At 36.2% G+C, this 12,618-nt stretch overlaps 7 protein-coding genes across 7 annotated transcripts; 5 read left to right on the top strand and 2 right to left on the bottom strand. All coding sequences in view use genetic code 12, as the record gives it.

The window, feature by feature from the left end:
• Positions 1–258: 258 nt before the first annotated feature.
• On the top strand, positions 259–1,818 carry PVL30_005304 (uncharacterized protein; the record flags this gene model as incomplete). Its single annotated transcript, XM_001523705.2, has 1 exon — positions 259–1,818. One exon carries the CDS (start codon positions 259–261, stop codon positions 1,816–1,818), a length of 1,560 nt encoding a protein of 519 aa, XP_001523755.2.
• Positions 1,819–2,204: 386 nt separating this feature from the next.
• On the top strand, positions 2,205–4,256 carry ENP2 (Small ribosomal subunit biogenesis; the record flags this gene model as incomplete). The annotated part of the gene is made up of 1 exon (XM_001523704.2): positions 2,205–4,256. One exon carries the CDS (start codon positions 2,205–2,207, stop codon positions 4,254–4,256), a length of 2,052 nt encoding a protein of 683 aa, XP_001523754.2.
• Positions 4,257–5,141: 885 nt separating this feature from the next.
• ISY1 (NineTeen Complex (NTC) component) lies at positions 5,142–5,771 on the top strand (the record flags this gene model as incomplete). The annotated part of the gene is made up of 1 exon (XM_001523703.2): positions 5,142–5,771. The coding sequence occupies one exon, from the start codon at positions 5,142–5,144 to the stop codon at positions 5,769–5,771; it is 630 nt and encodes a 209-aa protein (XP_001523753.2).
• A 187-nt stretch (positions 5,772–5,958) lies between these two features.
• Positions 5,959–7,122, top strand: PNC1 (NAD(+) salvage pathway protein; the record flags this gene model as incomplete). Its single annotated transcript, XM_001523702.2, has 2 exons — positions 5,959–5,962; positions 6,485–7,122. 2 exons carry the CDS (start codon positions 5,959–5,961, stop codon positions 7,120–7,122), a joined length of 642 nt encoding a protein of 213 aa, XP_001523752.2.
• A 322-nt stretch (positions 7,123–7,444) lies between these two features.
• Positions 7,445–8,503, bottom strand: PVL30_005300 (uncharacterized protein; the record flags this gene model as incomplete). Its single annotated transcript, XM_001523701.2, has 1 exon — positions 7,445–8,503. The coding sequence occupies one exon, from the start codon at positions 8,501–8,503 to the stop codon at positions 7,445–7,447; it is 1,059 nt and encodes a 352-aa protein (XP_001523751.2).
• A 1,238-nt stretch (positions 8,504–9,741) lies between these two features.
• RNY1_3 (T2 family ribonuclease) lies at positions 9,742–10,551 on the top strand (the record flags this gene model as incomplete). Its single annotated transcript, XM_001523700.2, has 1 exon — positions 9,742–10,551. The coding sequence occupies one exon, from the start codon at positions 9,742–9,744 to the stop codon at positions 10,549–10,551; it is 810 nt and encodes a 269-aa protein (XP_001523750.2).
• Positions 10,552–10,702: 151 nt separating this feature from the next.
• On the bottom strand, positions 10,703–12,544 carry GYP7 (GTPase activating protein; the record flags this gene model as incomplete). Its single annotated transcript, XM_001523699.1, has 1 exon — positions 10,703–12,544. One exon carries the CDS (start codon positions 12,542–12,544, stop codon positions 10,703–10,705), a length of 1,842 nt encoding a protein of 613 aa, XP_001523749.2.
• Positions 12,545–12,618: the final 74 nt, after the last annotated feature.

Below are 12,618 nucleotides of genomic sequence, written 5' to 3'. Positions count from 1 at the left end.
ACCCATTATCTATAATTCATTATTCATTGACCATACACTACAGAGTACAAGACATAGCTTTTTAATACTCAACTCTTCTTTCAACATCACAAAAGAAGTTTAATCCAAAAAATACACAACCACGATTTCTTCTTATTTTTTTTCCATTCTCCCTCTACCTTCTCCCGTTTTTAACCAAATTTTCTATAATACTTGCTTGTGTCAAAAGTGACCTCATATGCATAGAAAACAAGCAAATTGCAATTTCAAGTTAAATCAATGACGCCTGCACCAGTAAACCAACGCGGACAAAGCAAGCAAAACAAGCAGGGTAAGCAAACCAAGCAGAACAGACAAACTGGACAAATTGGACAAATTGGACAAAATAAGCAACTTATAAAACAGAACAATGATGACAACAAGTTAAACTATGATAAGGCCAGCAACGCAACCCTTGTTGAATCATCAGAAGAACCTCAGCCTTCAATAGAATTAATAAAGGACCTCGTCAAAGAGGTTGAAAATGGTAATAACACATACATTTACGATCTCACGAAAAATTGTTGGAATTATATCGAAACCACTCGATTAGAATTAAAGCCTCTTGTTGAGGCAATTTCAACTTTAAAATTGACGTTTTCATCAAAACTTTCATACTTGGAAGCATGGTGTCTCGTTATGGATGGAAACCCAGAACTGGGACTGGTTATCGAAAATAACTTAGACCTTTACAAAAATCTTTTGGCACAAATTCGCAATTACTTTACAATAATATTAGATATGGCAAATGAAGCGGATCTTGATCATTGCAAATTGATCAACCTATCACTGGACAAAATTGATAGAGTCTGGTTGTATCGAGCAAAAGAGCTGTTTCTTGAAATGCAGCATACTTGTGATGATGTGAACAATGACCCACTTCAAACGCATATTGCATCTTCAACATTGCCGCTTACAATTGATTGTGTTCCCAAACCGGAAATTTCCTTAAGCTCGCTGTTTAGATTCATTCTTCAAATCCTAGACCAAGGAAATGTAGCACCAAACCAGAAAGCACTCAGGAAATTATATTACTCTCTCAAATGTTTACAAAACCACACCAAATATGACATTTATGTTGAATTTAACGGGCTCAACTCAAAAATATCTTTCATCACAATGTTGATTTACCTCAATTACTTGATCAGCAAAATTATAATGGACGAGTGTATGGAAATTTTACCAAAGACAATCCAATCAAAGTTTCGTTATTTCAGCCTCCCACCATTATCTCCTCCAGAGGAATATACTTTTGGCGATGACCAAAACTTTCTTTCCAACGACGATTTAATCATTGTGCAATACCACCTCTTGCAATTGATCAAAAATTACATATCTGAGGAGTTGAACGAAGAACATCGTTTCCAATTAAAGACATCTTCTAAAATCGTGGAACGGGCACAGACTAAACTATATGACACAACATTAGCCAGTATAGTCTCCTCGTTGATTTGCATAGATGAGAATAATTCAGAAGTAGTCATTTCTTGTCAATCAAGGTTGATGTATTGTATAATCGACATTATTCTTCAGCAAGGTAATCAAGCATGGATAGCAATGCTCAACTTGGCCAATGACATTTGTTATAGTGACTTGAGATACATTAAGGTATTCATTAATTTGTTTCACAACCTAATGAAGAAAAACAATTTAGCGTGGGAAAACGTATTAGTGCGTAGTGGATTGGACTTCTTTATAAATACATTTAAGCCAGGTCACGATCTTTGCAAGTCATTTATAGAAGACGACGAGACCTGCTTGTTAGATGGGATGCTATATAGAAATGTTTACGAGTTGTAGAATTTGAACTAGAATCGAAATTAGAATCGAAATTAGAATCTAAACTTGAAGCACAATATGAATTTGACTATCTTTTTCTATACCAAGCGCGCTTCAAAACCTTCGTGCGCACACACACACAGACAGCAATATTCGCACACATGCTTTCATCCTTCTTTCCTTCTTTTTTCTCTCTTTCTCTTTTTCTCTCTTTTTCTCTTTTTACTCTCTTTCTCTTTCTCATCTTTGTACACTTTTCGTTCTCATCTCTTCAAAGTCTTCTCTCATCGTTTCCATCTACTTACTTTATCGGTAAAACTTCACATCAATCACAACCACTACCACATTCATACCCATTTTCATATCCACATCTACATCCACATTCCATCTACATAAATTCTCACAAGATGGTTCTTAAATCAACTTCAGCTGGTGACGTTTCCATATACCAAGTCTCAGGGTCAAATGTCTCGCGATCTTTGCCCGATTGGATTGCCAAAAAGCGTAAGAAGGCATTGAAACAGGATATCGATTACTCCAACCGTATAGAGCTTATTCAAGATTTCGAGTTTAGTGAAGCTTCCAACAAGATCAAGGTCAGTCCAGATGGCCAATACTGTATGGCCACGGGTACTTATAAGCCACAAATACACGTTTACGACTTTGCCAATTTGTCATTAAAGTTTGAACGTCATACTGATTGTGAAAACGTTGACTTTGTGATATTGAGTCAGGATTGGACTAAGTCAGTCCATTTACAAGTGGATAGAAGTATCGAATTTCAAACAAAAGGGGGGATATATTACAAGACCAGGATCCCTAAATTTGGAAGAAGTTTGTGCTACAATGAGGTCAACTGTGATTTATTAGTCGGTGCCCTGGGGAATGAATTGTATCGATTGAATTTAGAACAAGGAAGGTTTTTGAACCCACTCCACTTGGAGACTGAAAGAGGAGTGAACTCGGTCACTGTGAATAAAGTGCATGGACTTATATCTGCAGGGTTGGAAGATGGTACCGTTGAGTTTTGGGATCCACGTTCCAAATCTAGAGTGGGTAAATTATGGATCGATGAACAACTCGGCGAGCCTGATATAGAAGTGACCACGGTAAGTTTTAGACAAGATGGTTTGAATTTTGCATGTGGTACATCTGATGGTAAAACCTTGTTGTACGATTTGCGTACCAACCAACCATCTATTGTTAAGGATCAAGGATATGGGTTTGCCATTAAGAACATTGAATGGTTAGAAAACTCATTAAAACCAGATACCATTCTCACAAGCGATAAGCGTATTGCTAAAATATGGGATAGAAACTCTGGCAAGCCATTTGCTTCGATGGAGCCCACCGTTGATATCAATGATGTGTGCCACGTTGCAAACTCGGGTATGTTCTTTATGGCGAACGAAGGTATGCCGATGCACACCTACTATATTCCAAACTTGGGTCCTGCACCTTCATGGTGTTCCTTCTTGGATAATGTCACTGAAGAATTGGAAGAGAAGCCATCGGACACTATTTATTCTAATTATAGGTTCATCACGAAGGATGATGTCAGAAAACTCAATTTAACTCATCTTATTGGCTCCAAAGTGCTTCGTTCGTATATGCATGGTTACTTTATTGACACAGAGTTGTACGAAAAAGTTAATCTTATTGCCAACCCCAACTCCTTACGAGACCAAAGAGAACGTGATATCAGAAAGAAAATTGAACAAGAAAGAGAGTCGCGTATTAGAACATCTAATGCCATTAAGAATACCAAGATTAAAGTCAATAAGGATTTGGCTACCAAATTGCAAGACAAAATTGGTGGTGATATGGCAGAATCAGTTATCAATGATGATAGATTCAAGGAAGTGTTTGAAAATCCAGATTTTGCGGTGGATGAAACCTCGCACGATTACCGTCAATTAAACCCTGTTTCACGTGAGGGTAAGGATATTACAACCACAGCATCAGCATCCTCGCGAGGATTAACTGCTGCTGAAGAATCAGACGAAGAGAGAGCAAATGGTAATGGAGGAAATGGAGATGCGCTGTCAGGATCGGATAGTGAAAGCGACGATGATGACGAGGATGATGACGAGGAGGAAGAGGATGAGGCAGCAAGAAGACAGGCTGAAAAAGTGCGCGAGAAACTTCGTAAAAAGAGGGAGGAAGAAGCTCGATTCCAAAATATAATGCAGAAGGTAGAGAAGAAAGATCCTAAATCCAAAGCAGCATCAGAATCATTTGCATCGCAAGTGAAAAAGATTGTTAAGCCAAAGTCAGCCGACGTCAAGGGAAGACTACAGAGACATGCGCGTGGTGAAGCAGAGCTTACATTCACGCCTTCTTCATCGAAGAAGAAGTTCAAGCCTGTTAAAACTGACGAAAGTGGTGATAAAGGAAGGACGAAACAGAGATTTGATGGTAGAAGAATTGCTTCTAGAAACCAATTCAGGGGTATGTAATTATAAAAAAGACGAATCTGATATCATGTTTCTTTTTTTTTTTTTTTTGCCAAAAAATTCTTTTTTCTATTTCTCTATTCATCATTTATAAATTTTGTAGAATAGATTTATAATGTAGAAACTATGTCAAAAGAACCTGGAGTAAAGGGTGCAGTAGAATAATACTATGTAAGCTGCAAAGTTGGAGAATTTGATAGATTGAAGAATATGCTAAAATGATAGATTGCAAAAAAGAAATATATATGTGTCAGAACCGGACTACCTAAATGACTGTTTCATCTGATTGTTTCACCTAACTGTTTCACATAGGCTATTATACACGACCGGTTGCACCCATTAAGGTTGTGTAGGGTATTAGCTAAACCTCTACCTCCTTAACTACAATGCAACCTCGTATTATAACTCAACCTGAAACAACATGAATAGAGTCCTGTCTACAAGTAATTGACAGTAGCCACTATACTCAATTACCCAAAGACTTGAGCTTAGCAAAACAGTATAAATATGCCCTCATGTCTCCTCTACAAATAACCCCTTTATATCTTTCTTAACTAACTTTAGAGTAGATAGCTTTAGATCAACTAACTCTTAGTATATTAACTTTCTAATGTTATATCTTTAGTTCACACACAAAACCCAGTAATATCACTATTACTGTTCAGGCTTTAAGCATACCGAACACTACTAAAGTCTGACAATATGTATATATATGTTTATAAAACAACCGCGACTTTTTCAAAATTGTGTTGCTAGAGAATTGACCTGATATACATCAATTGATATAATTTTAACTTAGCTCCGATTTCTCCTAAAACCATATACATACAAATTTACCTAAACAATACACGTTACACATCTTTTCTTCACAGTTTGAAACACAATCAAATGTCTGAACAACTTGAAACAAATCCACAGCTACGACCACGAAATGTGCAAAGGGTGAAATCTCTACCACAGGCCGAAAAATGGCGAAGTATAGTACTAGGTGAAATCTCAAGCAAGTTAACAGAAATCAATGACCCTAGCGTCAACAATTTACGGATTCAGGAATTAAACGACGACTTGAACAAACTCATCAAAGATAAGAGAACTTGGGAGTATAGAATAAAAGAGCTTGGAGGCAATGATTACCTTCGCTCGAAAGATATCACAAGCACGGGTCTTTGCAGTGAAGGAATCTGGTACTTTGGAAGAGCAAAACTATTGGTAGATGAAAAGAATGTCGACTTAAATACAACAACAAACACTACCAAAGTGGAACAACGACTAAAGGGAAAACCACTGAAACAAGAGTTGTCCATTATGACTTCGAGAAGGAAAAGGTTAGATGATCAATACTACGGTAAGATGGAGACTAAAGAGCTTTTGGAATATGAGCAAAATAGAAGCAAAGAATTGGCCATAGCCCGAACAAAACCACATTTTAGTTTACTGGACTTGCCCACAAATGAGCAAGTGAAGAAATGGTTAGTTGATAAAAAGAGAGAGCAGTTGATGAAAAGATTAGGTTTATAGTGGCTAAAATAATAAAAAAAGAAGAAGAAAAAGAAGAAGTAGCATCGATGAATTGAATGTTATAGTATAGAAGTTGGGTTTAAATGTAGTATACACTACAAGAAAAAAAAAACACACACATTTTTAAAATTTATGAGCTAAAATTGTGTGAATATATACAACGAAACTGTAATCTGTTTTTTATGTGATGAGTACAACACATACGTCTTTTGGTAATTTAAGCAATACCAGCTACTACATGTTTCGAGCTTTAAAATATAATGTGATACCGGTGGTATACTACACGTGATGAGCTTAGTTGTATATTTTCTTTTTTTGTGTAAAATTTGGAGCAAGAAATCTCAATGTTCCTTTGTCTGTCTCCTGAAGATCATGTGCGTTTTGAGATAAGGCTACGAATTGACATTCGTTCTCAAGGAAATCATCCTACATAAAGGTCCATGACATTAGCTAAATAGAATTTCCAATTTTCATTCCCGAATGATTTTGCCACTTTTTTTTTCCCTTTCTTTTTCAAGTTTCCATATACCCCACGAACGTAAATGTTAATCTGAATCTTTCAACCTTAATTTCAACTTTAACTTCAACTTGATTCAAATAGGGTGCAGAGATACAGTGAAGATATCTTTTTTTTGACAAACCACATATCCAATCCACTTGTTCTTTTGATAACTTTTTTTTTCCGACGTCAATGACAAAGAAAGCCTTAGTAGTTGTGGATCTTCAAGAAGATTTTCTTGAACCAGCAGGTTCGTTGAAAATAAAGAGAAGCAGGGAGATAATCAGTCACATCATAGACATTTTACATGAGAAAACGTTTGACTTGTATATTGCAACGTTGGATTGGCATCCCGCAAATCATACCTCATTTGCCTCACAGCATGGTGTTGAACCATTCACAGAATTAGAGTTCCATCATCCAGAAACCGGAGAGGCTAAGAAGCAATTTGTATGGCCCGACCATTGTATCCAGAATACTCATGGCTCTAGGCTTGCTCCATCATTTGCAGAGGCTTTTGATAAATTGCCGACAAACAAAAAGTCTATCATCAAAAAGGGATATCTTCAGGATAGAGAATATTACTCTTGTTTCCAAGATACATGGGGGATCCACCATACTGAAATCGAAGGTTTGCTAAAAGACAACCAGATCAAGGAGGTAACTTTTGTTGGATTGGCATATGATTACTGCGTCCTCAACTCTGCAATTGACTGTGCTCATCAAAAGTTCAAGACATTTGTTGTTAAAAGCTTATGTCGAAGCGTTTCTGAGGAGAATGATGAGAGGACAACCACTATGTATAAAAAGAATGGAGTAACAGTTGTTGATTCTATATTAGAGGTGTTGTAAAAAAAAAATGAAATATATAAAAGAAAAGAAAAAGAAAAAGAAAAAGAAAAGAAAAAGAAAAAAACCAATTGAAATAAAAAAAACTTCATACTATGATTGTTATGACCGATAACATAGCTAACATAAGAGCGATTTGATTAACGGCAAAATGTTCAGCAATCTCTAGTCTTTACGATAATGACCATTTTTGTTAAACGAAATCTTTATTCTGTACAACTTGTCTCTATAGCTATTCATTATTTATTCTTGATATTCTATTCAATTCATACAAAATTGTTACAAACGGGTTGAAAAAAAAAATATTTTTTCTTTCATCTGACAATCAACATTGCACTTGTACAAGCTCCTCCACTAACTCTATTTTGCCATTCTTTCTCTTTTCACCTGTGACAATCATGGCACTCAATTTCTTACCTTTATTGCATCCAGAATCCAACCCCTTGGTAAACTTTCTCAAATTTAACCCTTTGCCCGCGTCATGTCCGTAGTAGACTATATTGTTTGCAGGAACTGCTCCATCGGCTTTGTTATAAAGTTTATACCATCTCACAGAGTTGGGGGTGTGAGGATCATCCGTTGTCTCGTTAAAAAAGGGACCAATTAATGCTCTCATGTCCAAATTGTCGAGAGGGTCTTGTTCTGCAAGAGTAAGGTCCGGTCGAAGACCACCATGTACGGCGACTATTTCTAATTTAGGAAAATGAAGAATAACGGGACACGAGTTGATATACTTTACATGTTCTGGTTGGAGTTTCTTGGCAAGTCTAAAGTCATCATTAAATGTGATGTCTTGAGTTATTGATGCTGGCAAAAATTTATATTTATTGGCGGAATCTGTATTTGAAAAAGTCGGAGCATCTAAATGATGAAACTGAGTGTAAAATTTCAATGTCTCAAACTCATGGTTTCCCATGATACATTGAACATTGTGCTTCACAAGGTAGTCCAAGGTCTTTATAGAGTCTGGACCCTTTGTGACAAAGTCGCCAAGCACAACTAACTTGTCCAGTTCCGAATTGTATTTGACCTTGTGGAGAAGTTTCGTAAACTCCATATAGTTACCGTGAATATCACCAACAAAGATCAATCTCTTGAATGGGTCATCGAATTCAGTGTACAAAGTTTGTACGTTTGCAATTTTGGAAAGAGAAATTGCTTTAGGCGTAAAGTAGTAAGGTAGATATAAAAAGGCACAGAAAAGTATTAGTCCTGTAATTGTGAATAATGCTTTGTTTACCCAGCTCATGCTTGGTCTTACTCTGCTTCCAAGTCTGCCTCCTCTTGCCGCTGCTGCTGCTGCTGGTGGTGCTGCTGCTGCTTCTTCTTCATCGTCATTCTTGTAACTGTACTGTGACTGTATTAGTGGTGTTGACTCGCTCATTATGAACTTGTTGATATGTATAATTTACCAAACTAACATAAGCTAAATTAAGCTTAATTCAAGCTGAGCCCATCTTGCCATAGACTTTGATAGAAGGAGATGAAATAATGATAAGTAATATCGGATATTGAGGAAAAGTCAGGTGATGCGCACGTGGGAATGTAACATCATATTATATATTCCCAAGACACCAAAAAAATAAAAAAATAAAAAAGAAAATGGAATCTTTATGTTGCGACATCAAAAATTTAAATGTCGTGAAACGGATTATTGTCTATAAAATACCTAACCGGTTTTGTGATTGCAACTTCTACTTTTGACATTCGCAACTACAGGTAAAACATCTATGCACGTGTTTAGCTGAAACTTTCAAATTTAGCTGTAGTACCAAGTGTTGTACTATTATAAACTATACAACGAATTTAACTCAAGTGTAAATTTTTTTGCAAAAAACAAAAACTTAGGAAATAAGATTAACAACAAGGGATAAAGAGTAAATTTTTATTTAACAATAGGGAAATTACGGTTCTTGAGTGGACGGCCTCAATTCAATTCGTGTCACTTTACTTTTGAAAGAAATTTAAACTTTTTGAATTGTTAGAAAAGAAGAGCGACAGTTGTACTAGAATCGATAAAGGTGGCTTTAATTACTTTATAAGAGTATCTACTCTATCTTTTAGGTCTAGATCAAGGATTGTTCAAATGCCTCCTTAACGGACTTTTTACTCAACAATCCCTTAAATTTTAATTGAAGTAGGTTTTATTTTATTAAGCATTATAGCACTGGTTCAATATCATAATTTTTTCAAATATCTTAATTAATACAAGGAGTAAAGGATTAATATCCCCTGGTCCTTATGGTAAATCTCACGTATGTGAAACTAACTACAAATTCCCTAAACCTGACAGTTAAAAAGGTAAAGGATTACAAATGAACAATAAGTGGAAGGATATAGTAGATTATTTCATTTAGTATTGTTAACGCTCACCAAGGGGCATAGACATCAAAGTGAAGTAGCTCCTTTTAATCTATTTCTTTTTTTTTTTTTTTACTCCCTTGTCATGAAGGAGAATGAATAGGTATTTAATTGGGATAAATCCATCCTTATGTTGGGCATTTTGGCTCACTTTTTGTTACCATTCTCAGCAATCCAAAATCGATTAGCTAAAATAGATAGACTTAGTTCAATCAGATTAATTTTGTAAGCAAGACATTCCAAAAAACTGAAAACTGTATTATGCAATTTCTTCTCATTATTGCTGCCTACATCTTAGTCCAAGCCAGTGCGGGATCCGTTTTTTCTAGTAGTTGTCCTTTAGATGCTAATGTTTCATGCTCCTCTTCAGATCGAGAGCCCTCGTGCTGTTTCGAGTCACCAGGCGGTGTCCTCGTGCAAACACAATTTTGGAATTACTCACCATCAGATGGTCCTCCAAACTTGTTCACCTTGCATGGGTTGTGGTCGGATTTATGCGATGGATCACACAAAGAGTATTGTGGCTACTCCAGTATGATTCCCAACGATGCAAATTATATTAGGAATATCTTAGTCCTTCAATTTCACAATGAAACGTTCTACAACAACTTAAAAAATGTATGGAGAAATGTACGTGGAACTGACCAATCATTATGGGCCCACGAATGGAACAAGCACGGAACCTGTATCAATACAATTGCAGCAAACTGCTATCCAGAATTTGAAGATAACAAAAATTTTTATGACTATCTAACCATCTCGTACAATTTGTATATGAGATTGCCCACATATAAATGGCTTGCTGCTGCTGATATAACGCCATCAAAATTCATACGTTACACTAAAGCACAAATTCAAGATGCACTTAGCTCAAACTTCGGTCAACAAGTTTACTTTAGATGCGACTCAAATAATGCAATAAGCGAAGTGTGGTATTTCCACCATATTCAAGGTTCATTGTTGCAAAATAAATTCATTCCAATTGATACGTTGTCAAGCTCAAACTGTCCAAGCGAGAACATTATGTTTCTTCCAAAAACTGTGAGAAGGATGTATGGAAGGTATAGGTGAAGTAGATTAAATTAAGTAAAAAGGAAGGAAAAATGCAAAATAAAGGAAGAAATTTATAAAAAGCATATAGTGCACCTTTATAGTTTAAATTTTGAGTAACTCTAACAAAAGCTTGACGCGTCCTTATTGAGTTCTAAAACAAGTGATGTGATTATGTGCTTCGTAATAATGTTCTCATATCTTCGCTGACATTCACCTCTTCGCCTCTATTTAAGCTTCGATCAATAATGTTGATTGTTCTCTTTAATTTCAAATACAACAATTCTGCTCTTACAAGCAAAACATCCAAATCCAACTTACCCAGTAAATCATTGAAATATTTCAACACCTCATCAAATGCACGTAGATTTTGAATCACAATCCTTTCGTTATCTTGCAAGATTGCTAGAGCAAAGAAAATCACAAAGTTATTTGAAGGATGACACCACGAAACTTCCCAAAAACGTGGTACTTGTTCCCAGGTTAATTCTCTCTTGAAATGAACAATGAGACTTCGGAATATGAAATACATATCGTGGCTATGACACTTTACAAGGTGTGCATACAATTCAGGAAGCATGAGTTGCAAAAGTTTACTGAGCAACACCATATCTTCTCGGATCTTTACCATATCCTCCAGGAAATTGCCATACATATTGTCCATCAAGTTTTTAAAACAATAATACGAAATAGCTTCATCTTTCACTGCAATGTAAATTGGTGTAAGCATATCTGACATGCCTTGACCATATGACTTCCCTTCAGCTACAGTAAATGTGTGTAAAATCCGCGATATCGAAAATAATTCGGGTGAGCGAGCAATTTGGTCTTCAATAAGCTCATCATGCTTTGAGTCTGTTAAAAAAATTTCTCTATCGGTTCTAACAACATCTTTCTCAATCTGTTCGTCTCTAAAATCATTCCTGATCAACTCTGTATAGTATGCATTCGCCAATTGCTCCTTTAATTTCGCTCTTTCTTCAGTTGTAGCATTAAAGTCAAAGACACCAAGGATAAATGGCCATGCTTCTGCTCGCACATCTTCTTCCAAGCCACCATGAAACACAATACTCTTTACTTCGCTTATAGTAATTCTTAATCTGCCTTGACTATCAAAAAATGACGCCCATTCATCTTTACCAACTGGGTCCCTCCTTTTTGCCCTGGCAATTTCCTCAGCTGATAAATCTGAAACAAACTCTGAACTCAACTGCGAACCATTGGACAACTCTGCCTCTTTCTTCACCATATTTGCCCATTTCGCTAAATATACCCTGCCACTATCGAAATCCATATCCGGTGGTGGATCTAATTTTCTCAGTATATCTGAGTCATTCAACTTGGCAATAAGTTTACCCGTCACCGTAGCGACTTTTGAAAATATATCATTAAATGTAATTGGCTGCTGTTGTGGTTGTTGTTGCTGTTGTTGTTTAACTTCTTCTTTTTTATCAATTTTCAGTCCTCTTATTACACTCAGTGGATTAACTAAGTATACTTGTTCTGACTGCTTGACAACATCATTTACCAACAGCCTAATCACTTCCAAAAGCACTTGACCTGATGAAATATCTAGTTCATCCTCAAATAAACCCATCAGTCTTGCTTGTGTAATTTTACTATCAAGAGAAGAGTCGTGAAAAAATATTGGCTGTTGTTCACCAATGGTGATACTTCCATCATAATATCCGTAAGCTGGTTTCTTTATTCTAATTGTGACTTCATTCAAAGTGGTTGAGTGGCGAGATGGTGAGATGGAAATGATCCGACTTCTATCTGTTGGTTTTTTTTGTAAATCCAATGCTAATTCTTCACTCACTTTTTGTAGTATTGAAACATTAGCATTGCTCTCTTCAATAAAAGTGAGTTGAACTTGATATTGGGCCTTCTGAGCTTCTGCTTTGCTAAGTATGGGTCGGGTAAGTACTATGTATCCATTTTTTTTCTCCTTGTTCAAACGAACATATGCTGGTTGCGAGTAGAGCACTTCTACTTTCGAACTATAGTCAGTCATCTTAAAATGTGAGACTATCTTTTGGGTTGAATTGTAAGGATGACGCTGTAATATGTCGCTGCTGTAATATTTTG

The sequence above is a fragment of the Lodderomyces elongisporus genome, chromosome 7, assembly GCF_030384665.1.
Source record: "Lodderomyces elongisporus chromosome 7, complete sequence".
In the NCBI taxonomy this organism is placed as follows: Eukaryota; Fungi; Ascomycota; class Pichiomycetes; order Serinales; family Debaryomycetaceae; genus Lodderomyces; species Lodderomyces elongisporus.
The sequence above is the reverse complement of the archived record's forward strand: the minus strand, read 5'-3'. Positions and strand labels throughout refer to the sequence as shown.